This window comes from Polyodon spathula, chromosome 25 (genome assembly GCF_017654505.1).
Source record: "Polyodon spathula isolate WHYD16114869_AA chromosome 25, ASM1765450v1, whole genome shotgun sequence".
Taxonomy (NCBI): Eukaryota; Metazoa; Chordata; class Actinopteri; order Acipenseriformes; family Polyodontidae; genus Polyodon; species Polyodon spathula.
Genome location: NC_054558.1, coordinates 8,749,315 through 8,771,797, shown reverse-complemented (window position 1 = coordinate 8,771,797; position 22,483 = coordinate 8,749,315). Strand labels below are relative to the sequence as shown.

At 44.5% G+C, this 22,483-nt stretch overlaps 3 protein-coding genes across 3 annotated transcripts; 1 reads left to right on the top strand and 2 right to left on the bottom strand.

The window, feature by feature from the left end:
* Positions 1–7,263: 7,263 nt before the first annotated feature.
* LOC121299921 (mediator of RNA polymerase II transcription subunit 20-like) lies at positions 7,264–11,462 on the bottom strand. The gene is made up of 5 exons (XM_041228158.1): positions 11,444–11,462; positions 10,472–10,520; positions 9,568–9,716; positions 8,516–8,769; positions 7,264–8,190 (listed from the first exon to the last, which is right to left on the bottom strand). Exons 2-5 carry the CDS (start codon positions 10,483–10,485, stop codon positions 7,975–7,977), a joined length of 633 nt encoding a protein of 210 aa, XP_041084092.1. The 5' UTR covers positions 10,486–10,520; positions 11,444–11,462; the 3' UTR covers positions 7,264–7,974.
* Positions 10,839–15,307, top strand: LOC121299919 (bystin-like). The gene is made up of 7 exons (XM_041228156.1): positions 10,839–11,227; positions 11,514–11,682; positions 12,164–12,302; positions 13,075–13,208; positions 13,543–13,703; positions 14,221–14,323; positions 14,551–15,307. Exons 1-7 carry the CDS (start codon positions 10,948–10,950, stop codon positions 14,900–14,902), a joined length of 1,338 nt encoding a protein of 445 aa, XP_041084090.1. The 5' UTR covers positions 10,839–10,947; the 3' UTR covers positions 14,903–15,307.
* A 178-nt stretch (positions 15,308–15,485) lies between these two features.
* Positions 15,486–20,412, bottom strand: LOC121299920 (G1/S-specific cyclin-D2-like). The gene is made up of 5 exons (XM_041228157.1): positions 19,887–20,412; positions 18,534–18,749; positions 18,157–18,319; positions 17,272–17,414; positions 15,486–16,205 (listed from the first exon to the last, which is right to left on the bottom strand). Exons 1-5 carry the CDS (start codon positions 20,130–20,132, stop codon positions 16,017–16,019), a joined length of 957 nt encoding a protein of 318 aa, XP_041084091.1. The 5' UTR covers positions 20,133–20,412; the 3' UTR covers positions 15,486–16,016.
* Positions 20,413–22,483: the final 2,071 nt, after the last annotated feature.

The window sequence follows — 22,483 nt, the reverse complement described above, 5'->3', positions numbered from 1 at the left end:
CAGTCACACCCTTGTTTGTGCGTCTTAAGTTCCTAAACTGCTGGAAAAAATCCAGGCAAACGTGGCAAGGAAGAAAAGCTTTACCCTGATCAGTTCAGAGAGCCGGATAACTTTAACACATGATATTTTTTTGAATGCGGACAAGTGAAGCAGGACCACACCCCTGACATGTGGATATGCATGTTTATGGGTGAGAGAGCTGGACGATAAACCCACACCAGTAACCTCCCCTGTAGAAGCCTACTGCAGCAAGGCTGGAGCTGACAGGCTATTGGAAATGCATGGCGTGTGGCGGGAGCCGTTTCAGGAGGGATATTGATCACCGTCTGGTGACAGTTAATCTCTTTCCCTCATGCACAGCCGGCTGCACAAAGCAGGGACAGACAGAGACAGACTGGCAGTATGGATATGGACACACTGCTATAATCAGTGCAGGGACAAACATCTGTATATTCCAACAAACATGTCTTTACAGGTATCCGAAGACAAATAATCACGTCCATGGAGGACAGAAATGACAAAGTTCATAGAAATGAAATTAGCAAGTGGAAAAATAGTTCCTTCTGTATGAGATAGGACCTGAGACCTACAGCGTTAAACTCTGAAACTTCTGCTTTGCACAAACAATGTAATGTTCAGCCAGTTCTGAGCGTAACGTCAACTGGTTGTTACTGGTTCTGCAGTATGCTACTGTAAGAAGAATGCTTTATTTACGACAGCCGTTCTATTTAAATCCCCCATTTAGTAGGAAAGCTTGAACAACAGGTCAGAACAGGTATAAGATTTCTTAAACACTGAGTCCTGATCAGCCTGTCAACAAGAGAACAGCATACTGTGTGTTCTGAACCACAAACTTGGCAAAAGAAAACAGACAAGATCCGTTATAAACTAGACATGACAGAAGTAGTGTTTGTTCTGGTCTAAAGGAGTCTCCAATGCTAAACTGACATTTGCACAATCCTAAAAGCATGAGCTGAATGTGACTGCGTAAGCACAGTGTGAGCACAGTACTTCTTTAGTAAGGTAACCCTGCCTCACCCTATTATTTTCTTCACTTTTTTTTGTCGAACTTGTTTTTTGTCCCATGGCCCATACAGCTTCTGAAGCACTCGATGAAATCTTGCTGTGTGTGATTGGATTACGGAGGTTGTAATGCCTCCAAGTTAACCCCCCCCCCCCCCCCCCCCCTCCACCTTCCAAATTAGATTAAGCTTTCTGTGTTTACTTTGTATAAAGAAGGGTACAGAATTACAATCCCACCTAGAACTGAATCAATATGTACCCAAACAAAGACTATTAAACAATCTGACAATTTTTCAGCAAAACAACCACATCAGGGATGTAGCCTTCCATTACAAAGCAGTTTGCTCCATTCTTTGTTTCACTGTGTGTTTAATTACACACCTGAGATTGTTATCTGTACACTGTGACTAATCAAGCTCCTATTAAAAGCAAGAATGGGTGAGCCAGCTATGCAATGGGTGCTTTATTTCCATCCCTGTAAATGCTTTGAGAGTTTTTTTTTTTTTTTTTAGCAAGCCCTACTAAAGGGACAGACATATACCAAATGGAGTATCATCATGTCCCAGCAAAACACTGCCACTAATCCTCATAAATCCTCTAAATAATTTAGGATGAGTTGTGCTGCAAAAGCTCCAGTGGTCCGGTCCCCATCCCTGATCTCCTTCACGGAGTGTTAATGTCAAACCTCAATATACTTCAACTGAACTGATCAAAAAGCCTCTCCGACCCACAAGTCCCCTCAGTAATCACCCCTGTAGCGCCTGTGCTAGTCCACCGAGTCTACAGCCATTTAGCATTAATCCTCCAGACGAGGATCAACTCTGCTTATTCACCCCCCCCAGACCCGGCAGGCTTAAAAAGAGCACATGCCTTGGGCTTCCAGCAGCAAGCATGGACTCACACTCGGATCTCTTTTGTGAGTGCTGCCCTTTCATGTTTTTAGCGTGCATGAGTGATATTTTGTGCACAAACGCTTGCAAACGAAATGACTTGTGATACTAGAGGTTTTCCTACACCAACATAAAAGTGAGTTTAACTGCGTGACTCTATACCAATATAAAATTGCTACCAACCACCAAACGCAGTGATAACATAGGCAATAATTGTAGTCCTCTACATGGCTCTTGAGTGATGACTAAATTAGTTTTTTTTTTTTTGGGGGGTTGGGAATAATTACACCGTATTTTCTCATTAAAAGGTTTTGCCTTTTATGGAAACAGTCCATCACTAATGATCTTTTTATCTTATCAATTGTCATACTAACCAAGTCCTGTCGGACCATCGCATTTATCATCTTTGGTATTCCAGCGATATAAATTAGATAACCCTACACCTGAATCATGCATTAGTAATTTTCTGTGTTCATCGACAGCTCAAAAAAAAAAAAAAAACGTAATACTCAACATGACTGACAACACAGTCAGACACAAGAAAACAGGAGCAAAGAGAGGCCGTCACAACCTGAAACCTGTGTACGCCAGCACTAAATCCCAACCTAGCTAATGGAATAGCACTCCTAAGAAAACTCAAGGAAGGCAAGCATCACACTTTCAAAATTCCAAATTTTGCAGTAATGTCACGAATAAGCAATCTGCACTGGATTTTATGCAATTTTGCAACACAGCCCCCCCCCCCCCCAAAAAAACATAATTTCATGCCCTGATGAGAATGTACTTGGCTTGAACATTAAAATTAAATAACACGCCATCCTTGACAGTCAGGATTTAAAAAAAAAATTAAAAAATCAGCTTTTCAGACAGGAGATGCATAAATATACATAGATAACGCCTGCTCTGAAAGACACCAGTGTGTGTGTGTGCTGTAGTGCAGGCTCTGAACCAACTGCTGGAATCCAAATCAGGATTGGGCTCAATTCCTGTTACTCAATTTCATTTCCAATCATTATTTAAAACGAATTTCCAATTGCAATGCCCTCAAAGGAGTTGGAATTGGAATTGGTATTTTAGAGATTACGTCACATTTATTTTTTTTGATTGGTTTCAGTTGAACAATGTAACTGACTAACAGGGACTTTAACTGAAGTAATTTGTTGCAACTGTGAGAAGCTCATTTTAACAGAATACTGCTAATTGCAATCTTGACCAATGATGTGTTGGAATTGATTAAAAGGAAATGGGAATTGATTTAAAAAATAAATTGGAATTGACCCAAACCCTAATCCAAATGTTACATGTTTAACTTTTCACCAGAGAGGCAATTTTACAAAAGCTATTTGTAAGAATGGATTTCCTCCATGACTAACACCACTGTAAGGTACGCAAAAGCTACATCAAGTTGTTGAGCTCTGGTTTGTTGAAAATGGTTGAAAGGTTGCAGAGATGTGGTCAGTGGGCTGCACGCCAGAATCACCAGCTTTATTTGTTTGATGCACTGTTGAGTTCAAGTCCTTACTTAAGTTACAATACTGCATTTTCTTTGAGGTGGCAAGCATAATTTGTAGCACCTTCCTGAAATTCATTTACTCCTCACGCGATCTATTTGGCACATCTGACCCGAGGATAAATTAAACTTTATGCCAACTGATGCAAAACATTTCAGTATTTACAACTCAAATCACGAAAACAGCAAAGCGTAGCATATACTGTACAGCGTTGCCCTTTAATGCTGCATTTCCTAAATGAATTACACCGGCTTGCTCCCCTCAATTTGCACTTAAATGCAAATCCTTGTAAAAGAAAACGTCTTTCGTTTTAGTCTAGCTATTACGATGGCACCTATATTAAAAAAAAAAAAAAAACATGCAAACTTTAGTGGGCTCTGAAAACACGTTTCTACAGTCAGCTTTCTGAAACGCGCGACATGGCTGCTGCTGTTTCGCGCAGGCATTTCAAAACAAACTTTACAAACGCGACAAGCGATCAGTGGCACTTGTTAGCAGTTTTTGTTGCTGCTTGCAGCGACTCTCCACATGACGAAGACCCGGGGCAGCGGGTTAGAAACCTCCGTCAGACCTCGACAGCAGGAAGATGTTTCGTGTGTGCAACGAGTCTATGACACGCTTCACCACAACACGTAGGACCACTTTCCCAATGTAATGTCGGGGGTCACATTTAAGCAAGTCTGTATTTATTTCTTTATAAACCACACTTGTATCTCCTTAGCCGTTTTGTTTGTGTGTGTTTTTTTTTTTTTTTTTTTTTTTTTAAACATAGCCACCACGAAATAAAGTTTCACCGACGACTTGGTCACCGTGTCGAGACATTTGTAAATAACACTCCAGCTCTAGCCAAATAACTAAGATCTAACCTGACGTTTTAAAAACACGAAGCATTGTGTTTAACACACGGGCTCAGTCGCCGGTCCTTCTGCGGATAAATGCCGGATATTTGTTGTAAATTCAAGCGCTTGTCGGGATCCTAACCAGAACAATAAACACGCACTTACCCCTCAGAACAAAGAGACTGATCTAACAAACTCTTCCCTCCACGGCGCCAGGCTCCGCTTTACCCACAGCGGCGCCCGGGGAAAGGGAAAGAAAACCTGCCGCTTTCAACGGGACACCGGCGCGGGTCTGAATCACGAATTTCAAATAAACTTTACAAACACTGACCGAAACAACGGGAGGTCACTCAAAAAAAAAAAATTCTCATTCTCCAAAAGAAAAAAAAAAAACCTTTTCAACTTTTTTTAAAGGCTGTAAAGTCGTGTCATAACAGGCAGGGCTGCGTATCGGCTCCCCGCTACTTAACGCTGCGAGGGGTATTTAAAAAAATATTTCTGTTTAAAAAAAAAAACAATTTTTTGGGCAGCTTTTATTTACCGCCATCATCAGCACGCGCGAGCTGTCATCGACCGCGAGACAACCGAACCGCGGAGGGTCCTCCTTCTCCGCTCGCTGATTGGCCACAGGGTCGTCAATCGCTGGCCAGACTTGAGCTCTTATTGGTGGTTAGCCCGTCACTCGCTTACTTTCTCTATGAGTGGCCTATTCACAAAACAGACTGCGTCTCCTGCAGGGGAGCCCTCTCTCTGATTCGGCGGTAAATTCCTAAGTGACCGGCGTAGCTGTGCGGCTTAACTTTGAAAGTGTTTCTTGGCGAGGGTTTCTATTCACAAACGCGAGTAAGCAAAGCGCTCCTCAGTCCTGTCGGTTTACAATGAGGGGGTGCGTACTTTGCGCAGCCGCGGAAAGTAAGTTAGGTTGGATGGAAAGGGTAAATAAGGTATTCCACAGACAAAGCAATTCTTTAAAGAGACATCGCCGTTTAACTCAATGCGAAGCCCTTCTTCAGTACAGTCCATTATAGTAGAGACAAACATGTTGTAGGACTTTTGGCCGAAACGGCTTGAAAAAAACAAAACATATATATATATATATATATATATATATATATATATATATATATATATATATATATATATATATATATATATATATATATAATTTAAACCCTTTGTGTACATGGAGCAAAAAAAAACTTTTCTCATATATGTCAAGCAAAGATTGAGTGGAGTCAGACCCCAGGTAGGCGCGCCAGTGTGAAGGGGCTAGATGAATCTGCGTCACGTTACGTGGTTCCTAAACACTACAAACTTTTTACTCGTATTGTCGCCGTTGTTCATTTTGTTCAGTGTTGCCAGATCTAAAGGTTTCACGTTTCTGCACAGGGCAGTCTGGAGGTTAGAAACGGGCAGAGGTTTTTTTTAAAGGTACATTTTTAATTTTAGAGGATTTTCTAAAGCTATTTTTTTTATTTTGGTCTGAAAACATTTTGCTCCCCATGACTTATTCATAATGTGCAAGTCCTGCCTTTACTAAGATGTCCGATGCGCTGTGATATTTCTATAGAATTTCTGCAGTCGTTAGATTTGCTTTGACTGCCACAGTATAAGATCACTTCATGTGCATAAGGTATTAGGGCCCCTAGGACCACACAGGCTGTGCTACACAGCATTTAAGTGAGGGGCACAGGTGCAGAGCAAATATAGTGCGCGCGCATACATATACATGCATGCAAACAATTTAATACACGTATTACACTGTATATGTTACTGATAATTGCATAAAACAGTTACAGTAGGCACATGAGCTATGCAATTAACACATACATTTTACCAGCCTAATTGTTTGTGTTTACAATTATAAAAACAGGAGCTTGAGCACTCACACTAAATTCTTTTTTTTCCTATAGGTATTAGGAGCAATTCTAGAGTCTTTTTTTTTTTTTTTTTGGTCTAGCAAGATTCTGTTGCAGAATTATCTGATTTGTATTGTGCAGCTCACTGAACGCACTGCATGACGGTCACCCAAAACTTTACCCAGTCAGGGGGAGACACTTCTTTAAATTGTCCTCTGCTGTCATTTGGCGGCTCCTCTGAACAGATGTTACAAAATTTACAGACGGGAAAAAAAGCCCCACATGTGGAGCGTGGTTGTTGTTTTGCAGTTTGTGGTCAGATGCAGAGTGCAATAGGTGAGCCACCTGTTGCAGGTGATAAGTAACTCTTTCAATGTGCAGAGCCAGCATGGGTGTGTTAGCCAGTTCCATAGGTTCTACTACCTTTAATACCTGGGACATGACTGAAGCGTGTGTGCTTCGGTGGTAAAAAAAAGGGGCTTGTAACCTGGAGGTCCCCGCTTCAAATCCCAGCTCAGCCGCTGACTCACTATGTGACCCTGAGCAAGTCACTTAACCTCCTTGTGCTCCGTCTTTTGTGTGAGACTTTGTCGTAGGTGACTCTGCAGGTGATGCACAGTTCACACACCCTAGTCTCTGTAAATCGCCTTGGATAAAGGCGTCTGCTAAGTAAACAGATAATAAAAAAGGGATGGGAGAAAAACATCAAACATGCAAATACGTATAACATTGTCTGTGTAATATCAAGACCAGCTCACTGGGAAAGGTCCAATTTAACCCTTAAGACTGAGCGCAATTATTATTATTTTAAAAATAATAATTAATTAGTAATTTAGCAGACACTTTTATCCAAAGAGACTAGGGGTGTGAACTATGCTTCATCAACAACTGCTTCTGCAGAGTCACTTCCAATAGGACCTTGTTTGTTTTATGTCTCATCTGAAGTACGGAGCACAAGGAGGTTGAGTGACTTGCTCAGGGACACACACAGCGAGTCAGTGGCTGAGCTGGGATTAGAATCAGCAGCCTCCTTGTATCGAGCCCGTTTCTATAACCATTGGACAACCAAGCCTCGCAACACTAGAATCCTGTATAGTAAATGATTTACTACTTAAAAAATACACAGCCACACGTGTGTGTGATGGGCAGGGTTGGAAATAAAGACTAAATGAATGGGTAACACACACAGGTGTGTCTTACTAAACTCACAGTAAAACCAGGAATGGACTGCGCTGCAATAGCAGTCTAATTTCCATTCAGGATAGAGACTCGATGCACACTGTTATAAAAATACATACTTTACTCAATGATAAAAGTTCACAGCATGCCCTGGAATGACCTGCTCATGAATCTGCTTGACATGACTAGGGCTGCTCAGTCAATCCTGAGAGTCATGGAACCCCTGGGTGATGCTGAGCTCATCTCCCACCTGACATGAGTTCTTTTTTCTGGATTATCACTCAATATCCACTCATATAAATGAGGAAACAATGTAGATTTACTCCACAAACAGCACTGACCAGGTCTTCTTGTTTCTAAGATTATTACAAAGCATCTAGTGGCACTGCACTACAGAAACAGAACATCTTTACGATAAGAGAGTGTTTAAAACTATGAGTAAACTTGGAACTCCTTTGTTAATTATTGACACACACATTCTTTCAAAGTCACTTTTAGGGCTGATTTCTCGTAGCCTGGCACTGCAGGTGTCACCTACAGAAACTATCTCAGTAAGCTGGTGAAGAGCGAGGGTCAGTCCGATCGAAGCTGCAGTAGAGAGAGAGACAGACAGAGAGGGAGAGAGAGAGCGTCTATCCTGAGTCTCCTCTCAAAAGAATCTCCTGGTACCCTCTCAGCGCATGCCGCTCCCCGTTGCTGCCTGCTGTTTCCGGAGCTTGCCGAAGAGCTCCAGGTACTGTGCCATGGTGTCGGAGAGGCTGTACACCCCGTCTGTCTTCACGCCAAACACTGACGGCACGCCGGGCACGTGAGAGGGCAGGAAGCTCTGCATGAACTCCATCAGCAGGTTCCAGCAGTCGTTGGCTGTGACGCATGGGCAGTACTCCACCTGCAATGAGAAACGAGACATGGGAAGCTGCAGGAGTCGCACAAAAAAAAAAAGCACAGGGACAGAACAGACAGCCGTCACTGCAGCGGAGCCGAAGCAAGACAGGCAGGTATCCGTGTTGCAGGGAGTACGACGGGCTTGGAACTCATGTTAGCCTCACGCCCAGTCCTGGATTTCAGAACTACCTTCAGTTAGGCTGATTATTTCTATGATCAGGAACCAGGAGTGTGATGTTAAATAAATTATTATAAGCTTTGAGGTTGAGGGGCGGGGGGGGCTGCAGAAGAGCGAGACAGCAATCTGGGCAGCGTTCTTTTTTTCTCACCTCCACGGTAATACCACGTGCGCTGGACGCCATGGTGGCAGTGCCCACCTTGACCAGGAAGTCGCAGTACTGGTAGCGTGCCCCTCGGCTCTCCACCTTGTTACTCTTGGCGTTCTGGAAGTAGCTTTTCAGCTTGATCATCAGCACGTCGAAGTTGGGGTCGGCCACCAGGCAGGGTCCATTCTCAAAAAGAGCAAAGCAGCTGAGCGGAGCCTCCGAGTTGTGCATGACGTACAGGAACTTGGGGGGCTGGCCTGCAGAGGGGACATTACGCCATTCATAAACCCGTGTCCATCTATTACATTGCTGCCTAATATGGAGTGTGAGATCATCACAGCACACAGCAATGTACTGCAAACTAGGCTGATTACATTATTTCAAACACAATAAGAAATGGAAATAAGACTTGTATTGCATAGGACTTTCACTCATTCCAGGTTTTAATGTCAGCTTCATTAGCCACAGTGTCCAGGTAACAAGCTCACTTGTGCCTTATCAAGCTCCTAACAAAACCAGGAAGGGATCAAGCTGCTGTGCAATACGAGTCCTATTTCCATCCCTGAATAAGACGCTTACTTGAGGCATTCCAGGTTTTGCTGCAAGCATAATAAGGTTCACCTGGGCTTTTCCTCTCCACAGCCTGCCAGTGTCACTATTACTCTATCACACCCTGATAATGCACGCTTAAAAACCTTGTGATTGCCACTCACAATCGTTTATTCAGCATGTGACGATCATGCATGGTTCAGGTGAACAGTTTCGGTCTCATGCCTCGTTTCCACTGCTTTTTCACAGGCACAGCCGAGCTGCTGCCTGGGAGAGGGGTAGTAAAAGGCAGCTGTATGCGCTCCACGGTAATTGTCAGGTATAGCTGACCCAGGAAGCAGCAGTGCCTATATGCAAAAAAGTGAAGCTGGACGAAATTCATCACAACTTTCAATGACAGCACAGTTTGGCCCCGCTGGGTATGAGAGATGAAACCGTGCTATCGGAGGTGTCGGCATTATTCCCTCTCATCCGTGCAGCAGCATTCCTCAGAAGCGATCTCTCACCGGGAATGCCGACGGCCCCTGCGTGGTAGGTCTCGCAGTCCACACAGAAGTAGCCCTGCTTCACGGCACCCAGCTGCTCCAGCTTCCTGTTCAGCATCTCCACAGTCTGCTGCACGCTCTTCCCCTCCGCCACCGGAACCTGGGACACGCTGCGATCACGGAACACAGAGACAATGACAACCTCACACACACACACACACACACACACACACACACACACACACACACACACGGCTGGGGTACATTCCTCTTTATCAATTTGAATTCCATTTCCAATTCCTTTTTAAAACCAACCCCCAATTCCAAGTGAAGTTTATATGTTAGAGGCATAATTATTGAAGCCAATTCAATTGAGCAACAGTGACTTTAATTGAAGTAATTTGTTGCCACTGTGAGAAGCTCATTTTAATAGAATATTGCTAATTACAATTTTCATCAAAAATGTGTCTTTATTAAAAGGGATTTGCCTGGAATTGCGCAGACCGCTATGCAATGGAGATCTAATCCATCCCTGAAAACTGTAAATGCACACACACAGCGTTCTCCCAGACACGGTCTGTAGATCCGTCTTCCAGGCGAGGCTACAGGCTTACAGACTAGACTGTATGAACGAATTCATCTTGAACTGACCCTGCCTTGAAAGCTCTCACACAAGAAAAATAAACTATTCGCTTTTTATAACAGAACAGATATGCTCGATTAATAACACGTCGAATCAGCACCTGTGCAATTTGCACATTTGTAGTACAGAATGTCACATGGAGTAGTGAGTGTCTGTTCGTGTAATCACACTTCCCTGCTACAGTACAATAACGCACACTAACAGTAACAGCCCGACGGGTTTTTTGCAGGCTGTTCCTCGACCCGTTTTATTTTCTACGGCGTTTAAAGCAGCAGTTCTTACCAAGTGACTCCCATCGCGCCTCAAAATCCAACTTCAAACAAGACGCTTCCTGCGTGGATAAAAACATTTCAGACGACTGGCACAGCGGAAATGACATCACCTCTAAGCAAAAACAAACCGACCCCATAGGATTAAATAATAATAATAATAATAATAATAATAATAATAATAATTGCATGTTAGATAAGCATTTTATATTACAGCTTATTTCTTGTAAAAATAAAAAAAACAACAACAAAAAATGAAATACAATACACGTCGCCATGCTTGTGAGGGGCAAAGTAACATTTCTCCAAATGCGCATCTCGAACTCTAGCCAACGATATTTAGGGATCTGTGGCACAACAGCGGAAGTTTCTTATGCGCATGTCTGTTTTGCTCCACGTTTACACCCCATGTGTGTTGTGAGCCTAACACAGGAGATTCAAACGTGTAAACACTAACAGACCGCAGATCCAAGCGCACCGATCTGAAACATGCCGAAATTGAAGAAATCCAGAGGCGGGGGAGACAGAGGGGAGCAGAAGAATATGAAGGGTATGCCGCTGGCTGATCAGATACTGCAGGGCGGCGCAGTGAGGCCGAGCGGCCGGGTGAAGAGCCGCGATCACCGGGAGGAGGGAGAGGACCGGTACGTCAACGAGAAGTTGTCCCGCAAGATCCTGGAACAGGCCAGGATCCAGCAGGAGGAACTGGAAGCGGAGTACGGGACCGGGAGCAAGACGGAGAGGAAAAAAACCCAGACCACAGTCCTGGGTAAGAGAGAAGGACGCTGAGTGCTCGGACCCTGCAGCGAAAATATTCTTTGTATTCTAAACTCATTAACATGTACTCTAAACAATCGATCAGTAATCGCAGGTACATATATAAACATACTACATCATTCTTTTCAGACAAATAGGGTCACCAAAAGTGGTCAAATACTAGTGATCGAATAACAGATAAATGTGTCGTTGAATAATTGTATTGTACCCCAGATCTGCTGTACGGGCTGTGCCTGCATGTCCTGGTTCTGACCCGGCATGTTCTTGTGTGTTGACAGGTTCTGGGCCCCGGGACTCTGACTCGGAGGATGATTGGCCCTGCCTGGGGTCACATGCTGGCAGAGAGGAGGAGGAGGAGGAGGAGGGGTGTGGGGGTGCAGCGGTGCAGGTCGACATGGAGGATGAGAAGGCCATCGAGATGTTCATGAACAAGAACCCGCCTCTCAGGTACTGATCCAGACTCGCCCGCACCACAAGCTGAAGCCCATAGAACCCCCTGTAATCTTGTGTGGCCAGCTATAGTTAGGCTGTGACTTTCCAACACTGGCTCTCACCTGTGTATGCATTTTGTATAGAGCAATGAGGAAAACCTCCAAGCATTTTACAAAGCAAGGTGTACTGGCTGCAGCTGGTATTCCAGAGATGAAAATAAGACTCCTGTTGCATAGCAGTTTCACCCACTCCAGGTTTTGCTATGAGCTTGATTAGCCACAGTGTCTCGTAGTAAAACCAAGAATGAATCAAACTGCTGTGCAATAGGAATCTTATTTCCATCCCTGTTATCCCACCAGCCTACAGTTGCTAGAGCTAACAAGGGATAAGAAAGTGGATTTGAACACCTTTAAGCTAGCAGGGAAGCCTGGAAACGGATTCAAATGCATTGCGAGCGGGGATCTTATCTGCTCCCCTGCCCCTCCTCTCCTGGCAGACAGACGCTGGCTGACATCATCATGGAGAAGATCACAGAGAAACAGACGGAGGTAGAGACGATGATGTCCGAGGTGTCGGGGGTGCCGATGCCACAGCTGGACCCCAGAGTGCTGGAGGTGTACAAAGGGGTGAAAGAGGTGAGGCGGGGTGGTTTGTAATGAGTAACTGGAAAGAAGTACATTCAACTCCCTAAGTGTAGAGATCAGGGTTGGGGTCAATTCCTGCTTTTCAATTTCATTTTAAAGTCAATTTCCAATTCCCGTCCTTTCAAAGGAATTGCGATTTGGTATTTCAGACACAGTAATTTGAATTTGAATCCAGTTTAATTCACTAAAAGTGACTTCAATTGAAGTAATTTGTTGCCACTGTAATAAGTTTGAGGTAGCCAGAGGCTATCTTGGCAGTCGTTTCTGGGTTTCTTTGTAACCAATAGAAGATCAGCTTTTTCCTCAGCTAGCCAATCAGAAGTGATAGGGGTGGGACTTTTTTAAATGTTGGTGTGTAGGTACTTCTGCAGTTCAGTTTTCAGAAACTTGCGTGGCTCTCTAGAAATATACCCAGAGTGGTTTCCTAGCAACAGAACGAACACTGGAAAAATACATAAATAAACCACTTGACCAACGGGCAAAGCATAACAGCAAATCCTGTCCCGGGGGTCGGGCGATATGAATTGCACACCCCTGATTATATATTATATCGCTACCACATGCATTTCTTCAGTGGTGTTTTTACAGTGGATTTTAATAAAGAGTCTGCATTAGGAATTACTTGTTTGTAAGTACATAAGCCTAGAGACTGACCAGCAAACCCATTCCACCCATGCAAGAGGTGCAGTCTAACTCTTTCTCTCTCTCTCTCCTCTCTCTCTCTCTCTCTCTCTCTCTCTCTCTCTCTCTCTCTCTCTCTCAGGTTCTTTCTAAATACCGCAGTGGGAAGTTGCCCAAAGCGTTCAAGATCATCCCGGCGCTGTCCAACTGGGAGCAGGTTCTGTACATCACTGATCCTGAGAGCTGGTCTGCAGCTGCCATGTACCAGGCAACCCGGTAAAGAGCTGCACTGTGGACGGGAGGGGAGGGGTTGCTCTTTGTCTTGTACCCTGCAGTGCAAGATAGAGATAGAGATAGAAAGCTGGTTGCTGAAGTTTGTGTGGATTCAAACTTTGCAGCTGTGCCCCATCTGGCCCTTTAAATGTGGTCAGCGCTACACATTGGACCCAGGGGGCTGGGGGTTTGTCTGTTTTTTGGGGAGAATTTTGAATTGGATATTGTGTTATAGGTGTTGTGTTCAGCTGAGGTTTAGGACAGGTATGTAGGGGTGTGTTTTGTGTTATGACCTGCTTGGAAGTCATCTGCATAAACCGCTGTCCTCTTCCTGCAGGATCTTCTCCTCCAACCTGAAGGAGCGCATGGCCCAGCGCTTCTACAACCTGGTGCTGCTGCCCCGCATCCGAGACGACATCGCGGAGTACAAGCGGCTCAACTTCCACTTGTACAGCGCGCTGAAGAAGGCGCTCTTCAAACCCGGCGCCTGGTTCAAAGGTGAGGAGCAGCGCACGAGAAACCACGCTGTCCGTGGAGAATTCCGACACGTCTTCCCCTGTGCACAGGTGCCATCCTGCACACAGAACACAGAGGACGGAATTCTGAAGTTAAAAAAAAGAAACTTCATCAGGACAATCTGTTCTTTATAATACATTTAACCCTGTGTAGTGCGTCTCTTATTATGAACATAAATCAGGGATGGGAAATAAGACTCCTGTTGCATTCACCCATTTCAGGTTTCAGTATGGGCTTAGCCACCAGTATCTAGGCAACAAGCTTAGGTATGCCTTGTTAAACTCATTGTAAAAGCAGAAATGGGTCATTAGTCTTATTTCCATCCCTGTAACAAGTAAACATTTCACAGTTTGAGCAGCCAGGCACTTGGACTCCAAAGTGTTTTTCAGTGTCTTTTGAGTTAAGCTTCTTTTAGTATTTCTAAGTGCAGCCCCAGTTTGTTGTGGTGTTGTTGTGATGTGTGTTAATAAGTGAGCCTTGCTGCCTTGCCCCTGTGCAGGAATCCTGATCCCTCTATGTGAGTCTGGGACCTGCACCCTTCGCGAGGCTGTGATCATTGGCAGCATCCTCACAAAGTGCTCCATCCCGGTGCTGCACTGCAGGTACGTGACCGGACAGCCCCCTCAGCTTCACGTCATTTTTTAATTTTTTTTTTTTTTTTTTTTTTAACTAAACCATCTTTTCACGCATTGTAGTTGTGTGTAATAATTTTTTATTTTTTTTTAAACTTTGAAGCATTGCTGCAGATGATTTATCCAGTGCACCCTGTCTGTTGTCTTTCTGTCTGGGCAGCCCCTCTGTAACCCCCTCCCTCTCCTCCCTCCCCCAGCGCAGCGATGCTGAAGGTGGCTGAGATGGATTACAACGGAGCCAACAGCATCTTCCTGCGGCTCATGATCGACAAGAAGTACGCGCTCCCCTTCCGCGTGATCGACGCCCTGGTCTTCCACTTCCTGCGTTTCCGTAGCGACAAGCGCGAGCTGCCCGTGCTGTGGCACCAGAGCCTGCTGACCTTAGCACAGCGCTACAAGGAGGACCTGTCCTCCGAGCAGAAGGGGGCTCTGCTGGAGCTGCTGAAGGTGCACACACACCCCTCTATATCTGCAGAGATCAGAAGGGAGCTGGTCAACTCCAAGTGTCGAGATCTGGAGATTGGTGAGCCAGCCATGGCTTTGGACTAAACCCTTAAAAACACACAGTGTGCAGATTACAAGATACAAGGCCTTGAGGACTCTGTGCTTCCTCTAGTGTGAACTGGTTTTAGCGTGGCTGTGTCTCTTGCACTTTCATTCTTATTGGGATGGGACCTATATTGTGAGGCTTGTAAATGCAGCTTTACCATGAGGGAGTACCTGCAGATACTGTTGCGATGTGCTATGTGCCAGGAGTGCTTCTCATTGTGTGTAGTGTCCTGTACAGACGGGTTCACAAAAGGTTATAATTAAAGATAAATACCTAGTTCTAACAATAGAGGGAGATGTGTCCCAAAGGAGCAGCCTGGTCACATTTGTAATTTAGAAGCTGCAATCATCAAATGTAAAATTGTACATTCAAATGTTTGATTTCTATTTGTTAAGGATTGTCACCCCCCCCCCCCCCCCCATTTGTCTGATCCCACTATCATACACGTCCTGATTAAAAGCTGAATTTGCATTGGTCTTACAGAACTAGCACTGCGTTTAAACACAAACGGGTTTCAGGTACCGGGTATAGACTGTTCTGCTAGAAGACAGAGACATGAAAAAAATGCAATGACTGACCAGCTTTTTAAAATTTGTTTTTATTAATTTCAGTTTGAAATCTTAACCCAAAGCAGCATCTTTTTTTTTTTTTGGTTCAGAACTACAGTGATATGCAGCAGACTGCGGTGCAAGAGGTGAGACGGAGGGCCCTTTTATAAACGGAGCACCCAGACTGCTGCTAGACTGGCCCTGGCTCGGTATTACAGCACTCAGACAGACTTATGGGAAACAGCAGCTCCCTGAGAACAACGGCTTTACAAAAACAAAGCCAACCAGTACAAAATTTCAACATCTAATACAGCCTTTTTTTGGTTTGTATTTTTATATTTTTTTCTGAAGCTATAAAATGTTGGCACAACAGCAAAAACTAAAACAATTTCAGTGCATTGACTGGGGGGGGGGGGCTGAGGTGACCCCCCCACCCCCCTGGGGACAGGACTGATGTAACAGGAACAGCATGCTACAGAATGTCGTAGATTGCATTCTCAGTCCTGCACCCTGACAGTGCTTGTGCTTCACCCTCTTGTTCTCTTGTGCCTGTCCCCCGGGTGCATCAGGCAGTGGGTACAGAATCCTCCCCAGCCTCCAGCTCTCTGGCTGGGCTGGGGGAGAGGAGCACGTCCCAGAGGTCAGTGGGGGTCCTGGGGGTGCTGTGCTCGGGGCTCTCCGACAGGCTGCCCTCCTTGGGCAGGTTATACTGGAGTGCGTTTTCTATTTGCTCCAGGCAGGCTCGCAGGCAGTCCTAGGGAGAGGAGGGGAGGGAGACAGCCAGCGTCACAGGGTCAGCTTCTAAAAACAGTACCCAACATACACATTACACTTATTACAGCTGGAGGAATTGGCATGGGTATTTTACAGGCAGAATTGTTGCTTTAATTTAAAGCTAACTGACTAAAATTGACTTCAATTTATGTAATCTGTTGCCACCGTGAGAAGCTTATTTTTACAAATACTGCTGATTGCAATTTTGATCAATGATGTGTTGGAATTGATTAAGAGTGAATGGGAATTGAGAAACAGGAACTGCCCCCTGGTACTGTCGATATTATTGTATAGAGTATTACAGGTATTAATGTGTAAGGTTTGCTGTTAACTGCAAGGTGAAATATGTTTTCATTCTTTTTTCTTTCTGTCGGGACAGTTAGTTACTTGATCCCCCCCGCCTCCTTTGTGGCACGTGAGGATACAACTTCCAGCTTCAGCTTGCATTGTTATAACTGATGGGACAGCAGCAGTGCACATTTCACAATCCATGAAAGCAAATGGAAATAACACTTTGCAAGTGCGATGGCAAGAAATGCACGCGTGCAGCAAAGCCTGATTCATGCAAAGACCCGTTCAGAAACACCCTGGTCCTCAAGCATGCACTCGGGTGAATAAACCCTGCGTCAGAAAAGCTGGCTGTTTTCAGAAAGGTTTCCATTCAGAACGCTGGGGCTGCAGTGACAGAGCTGCTGCTCGTTCCCCTTGCAAGCAGGGGCAGTGGGAGGTGTGGACCAGCAGTTCTGAGAAGCAGGGAGAATGTGGGAGAGCTTGTCACGCTGTCATGGAAACAAACTGCCTTCACAGCAGACTTGTGTCTACAGAGGAGAATGGTGTGCTGACCAGGGCAGGGGCTTGTTAAAACAGACTATTCTACAAACAATGTATTTTTATTATTTACATACATGTATCTACCAGATGTAAAGTCAGGGGTTTTCTTGCTGTAATATCAGTAAATGCTGACCTGTAGCTTTTGTGAAACCTGTGCCTCATAAGTGAAGTATTCCTGACTAATTTAAAACGAATTCCTGTACACAGGAGCTCACCACGTCTGCCGCTGTGATTGTAGCGAGTCGCTCCAGCAGCGAGTCATTGGAGAAGGCGGGCCCTGGGATCTCAAGCCCACGAATCGCAGCTGCGATGCTGCCCGACGCAATCATGGAGGGTGGGCACATCCAGAACTTCAAATCTGGAAACGAGAAATCATGTTCACGCAATGGCTTTCTTTTTGTATTTTATATTTCAAATGTGACAGTAGTTAGTCTTAAAGTATGAATTCATTGGTGCTGCGCTGCACAATATAACGGGACACTGAAATGTAAAAACCTGTGCAGATCTCGTACTGCAGAAAGTAACGGAACTGTAAGATGGGAATTTTGACTAGAAGTGACGGCCAAAAATGAAATATTTACTGTGAAAGTTGTTACAACTTTAATGGCACTACCACAGGAGCTATATAAACAGAAAAACGGCTCTAGATTCTTTTTCCATGTTTTTCTCATGTGACGCACAGCAGACTCACTTGTGTGGGCGCCCATATTTACTTCTCATATTTAATTCTCACATCTCATGAAGTGATTTTTCGTTTGCTACTTGCAGGGGTTGGGGTCAGTTCCTGTTTCTCAAATCCAATTCCTTTTTTAAAATTCTTGTTACTTCGAAGAAACTGACTTGTGAGAGACCTTGTTGAGATTGTTCAGCTGTTTTCATTTAACAGTGACTTTGACTGAAGTAATCTGAAGCTCATTTTCACAGAGTACTGCTCATTGCAATCTTGATCAATGATGTGTTGAACGGATTAAAAGGGAACAGGAATTGAAAAACAGGAACCGACTCCACCCCTGACCACTGGCACACGTCGTCGTTTTTGCAGGTTTTATTTTTGTATGGCTTTAACTGCACTGCGATGCGCGTGGCTGTCCCTGCAGTACCTATGGCACACATGGCAATGAAGACGTGGGCGTGCTTGTGGACCAGGGCCAGGCTTGCGCTGGGCAGGGGGGGCAGCCTCTGAAGAAAGAGTTGCAGGAAATCGCTAGCCACCACAGACGCCAGGTCCCACTTCAGCTTGCCGGCCACCACCAGCTCCCAGTCCTGTCAACAGAACCACAGCATTACATCCACTGGGACATGAAGGACTAGCGCAGAGCACAGCATGCACCTCGGCACGGCCGCTATCTAGCTACATGCAGTGCAGCAGGGTCCTCCAGGTTTTAAAGCAATGAACTGCCCTGATAGGAGATTCAGTGGGTTCGTAAGCCTCGATTCCAAGAATGGCACGCCAATTACATTCCAAGGACACCCTTACCAGCAGCTCTCGCACAGATACCGCACTGTCCGAGTAGATGGAGAGCTTCTCCGCGGTCAGGGGGACAGTCTCGCGGAGTTTGGAGGCCAGGAACATGCAGACGGTCCCCAGCAGCTGCAGGTGCTCCTTCCGCACAGGTGCACAGCACAGGTACCTGTCCAGGTAATCCATGGCCACCAGAAACACCTCCTCCTCGCATTTCTGATCCTCGCACACCTGAGGAGACACAGCGGTTGGAATGTCATGTCACACATTTACTTTGGAGCGGGGAGTTTGCACAGTGGAAAATCCACCATAACACAATGCCTGACTCAGGGATTACAGGAGCGCTTTTTTTTTTTAATAAACCGGTCTGTAATCTAGTTATTCCCACCATGGAGGGTACTATTGCAACTGTAGGACAATGAAGAAATGTCGTTTTTTTTTATCCCTGTTTTTATTGTGATGTATTTTAGGTTGAAGGAAAAGTAGTTCCTCAAAAAGAAGTTCTCATTTTCCCCTTTGTTTTCCTTGAGGTGTGTAGGGATATGACGTCCAGCTTCTAGTGATAAAGTCTGCTTGTTAAGGATTACAGACAGTTTTTTTGCTGATCAACTTGCAAGTATTTGAATCCACTGAAATACAATTAAATACGTTATTGCTGTCTGCAGGCCACCAAAGTTTAGCAATGGTTCTTATTTAACACATACTGCCCTTTCTAATTGGTAGATACAGTATAATACAGGACCTTTCGACCTAGTCCTCAGTAAAGAGCTAGCGTGGTACAATATTATAATACATGTATTACTGTAAAACGGTGTTAAGTATTGTCATTTCACAATTAAATAAACTATATTCAACAACTACCTGTAGATGGCAGACTTAACTTTTTTAATATCTAGTTTTACACATGGGACTTGACAACTATGAATTAAATATTGAATTCTATTTATTAATATAAATCACTCGTTTACATCGAGCTGTAGTATATAAACAAACAAACAAAAAAACCCATAAACGTAATGAAAAGTAACCCTTTAACGATTAAAAAGAAATACTGCACACATTACATATTCAAAACGCCATTCTAATTAAGATTATGAGACAGCGGGTTTAAATCTACTTCATTTAAATCTGCTGAATTTAAAACCAAAAACGTTGTATTTCTTTTTTTTTATTTTACTTTAAGTATTACTATTACCACTACGTCAAATATTATCTAAATAGTAATCTTTACAAAGAAATTAAAATACATTTTAAGTTTTAGTAACTGTAACCTTTGTAGCAAAACCCTTGTATTGCTTTATTTACGACTGACCGCGGTCCCAAAATATATGAATAAATAACCCTTCTGAACTGAAGAGAACACCCTACCTGTATCATCCACAGCGCTAGTAACCTCCGCATACCCGGCTGTATCTCTCGCTGGACGGTGCCGAAGCAGGCGGGCCGCTGCGGGACCTTCTCTTCCAGAGAGAGAAGGTTTCGGAGGACCCGCTCGTCCCTGAACAATACGGGGTCTGATTTCGCACGGAGCACCGGTACAGTCTGGCTCTTACCGGCGGGGTGTCGCGGTTGACTAAAACTGTCGTCCTCTAAACACAGCAGCTCCATATCCATGGGGGTAGACACTGCAAAGCTACTCCCGTGGTTCTTAACTCGCAAACAAATAAACCCGGAGTTGTGTGTTCGTGTGGCTCTCCCTGGTGCCCGGTTTTGGGGTCACCTGGGGGGGGGGGCGAGGACGGTGTCGGGCTGGTTACGGGGGACACGGGAACTGAGACACCGCCTCGACTCCAATCAAATGCCAAAGACAGCTCTGTGCTGCTCATGCACAGTACCTCCCCACAGCACCTACAGCACCCTTGCCAACCGCAACCCCGCTTCTGCAACTCAGAAACGCCACTTATATATGCCCAGTGACGGCCCCAGCCTCCGCCAATGAGAGAAGTCCCTAAATCCATTTTTGTGAGGGGCAGAGTTCTGAGTTCTGAGTACACTGAAATGCAACAATAATAATAATAATAATAATAATAATAATAATAATATAACAATCCTAAGAACACACAAACTTGTTGAAATGCTATAGTTATAAAGTAAACAGGGTTGTGTTTTTTTTGTCACAGGCACTAAAAAAACGTTGTTTATAAAACTTTCACAAGCGATAATGTCCCGATTAAAGTGCTGACGGCTGGTTTGAAAAGCGAATTGTTTCACGCATGCCTTACAAACCAGGGAGAGGTTAATGGTTTCAGTTTGACTGTACCATTGTAGTACCATTATTATTTTCAATTTCAAATCAGACGCTACACCGAGTAACACCCACTGTGCTCTTTTGAGAACGACTTTGTTTCGACCTTATTATATCTTGATTATTGCATCCCTTTGTTTTATGTTTCACGTGCAAGTATTGTATTTTGTGCGTAGTTCACTTTGTTACACAACCTTATAACCGGTTCCCTTGTGCAATAAAGGATTGCTGCATTTTAAAAACCAGCAGTAAATAAATATAATACTATGCACAGTAATTCATACAGTGACGCTTTGTCTGCAGTATTTTCCAGTGCTGTTAAAAGCGGTACTTTTAGATGTGTGTTTGCAAGACAAGCCTGCAGATGTCAGGGTCGTTGGCAAGAGACCCTAACAGTATTTTGTGAGACACCTGGGAGGGGAGGATGTCTGCTTCGTCTGTGAAGTGTACCTCTGCTATCTGCCCCATCTCACCCCATTGCACACAGAGACCGGGTCCGCTGTACCAGGCCTGCAGGAGAAACGAGCTGCGAGTGAAGACAGCAGGGGAACCAGCCCAGCGTGCATGCTCTTCCTGTTGTCTCTGCACACACCTGCAGGTCTTCCGAGGGTGAACACACTGCAATGCACAGACTGTAGTGAACCACTAACTGTATATTCCTTTTGGTTCTTTGAGACCAGAAAAGGCAGAACTTTCAGTTGTTGCAAACGTCAGAGCTGGCTGCTGTTGTGCTCCTCGTTTGTGGAACTCTGTTCACGTCGGTATTAAGCAGATTGAAACATCGGATTCTTTTGTACAGCGCTGTGGAGTTCCATGGCGTGAAGAGCGCTCTATTAAAATGCATTTGTATTGCATTGCATTGTATTGCCGCGTGTGTTTGTTTTTAACATACTGTCTATATAAAGCAGCCATGAGGTCGATTACAGTGTAATTGTAATTCTACCATATCATGGATCGATTACAGATCAATTACACTTTCGATCATTATTCTTGTGTTTTCAACCACTTCTGCTGACCCCATCTGTTTGAATAAAGTTCTATAGTGCGTTTCTGTATGTGTACCTGTGATTACTGTGGGGTTATTTCAAGCAGAGTAAACATGTTCATGTGTGTAGTTCTTTATGTTACTTTTTTAGTGTAACGGTAATTTTAGTTGTCTGCCCAGGTCTGCTATAATTGAAGCATCTCATTCCACTTCCCCCCAGAGCAGAATTGGGACCCTGGCCTCCAGGAGAGCAAGGCTAGTGATTGGAGGCACTGCTGATCGCCTGCTAATAGACACACACTCAGGTGCGTTTTTAAGAGGTGGTAATACACTGCACACCACAAACACAGCTTCACAGGACCACAAGAACGTGTGGAATGGAGGCAGACTATAGCTTTGTTTCCATTGGCTGAAATCCTGTTCTGGAATCAGCTCTTGGGAGCATTGGGCAGGGCTCCATTGATCACACCCTTACTCAGGCCTGCCTCCCTCTCTCAATCAATCACACGTTATTCATGTCAAAGTTTTGTGTAAAAAAAACATTCAAGACCAAAAGACAACCCTGAAGCGTTCTCAGGGTAGGGGCTGGCCCGCCCTTTCAAGAAAGGAAGAGGCTGTGAAACAGAGCAGCTCTATTGTTTCAACCGGCCAGACTATCTTTAGACGTAAACGCGTGTATTTCTGTCCCTCTTGGTAGCTGGGTTGGGGATGCAGGGTTTCAGTTTATCTGCAGGA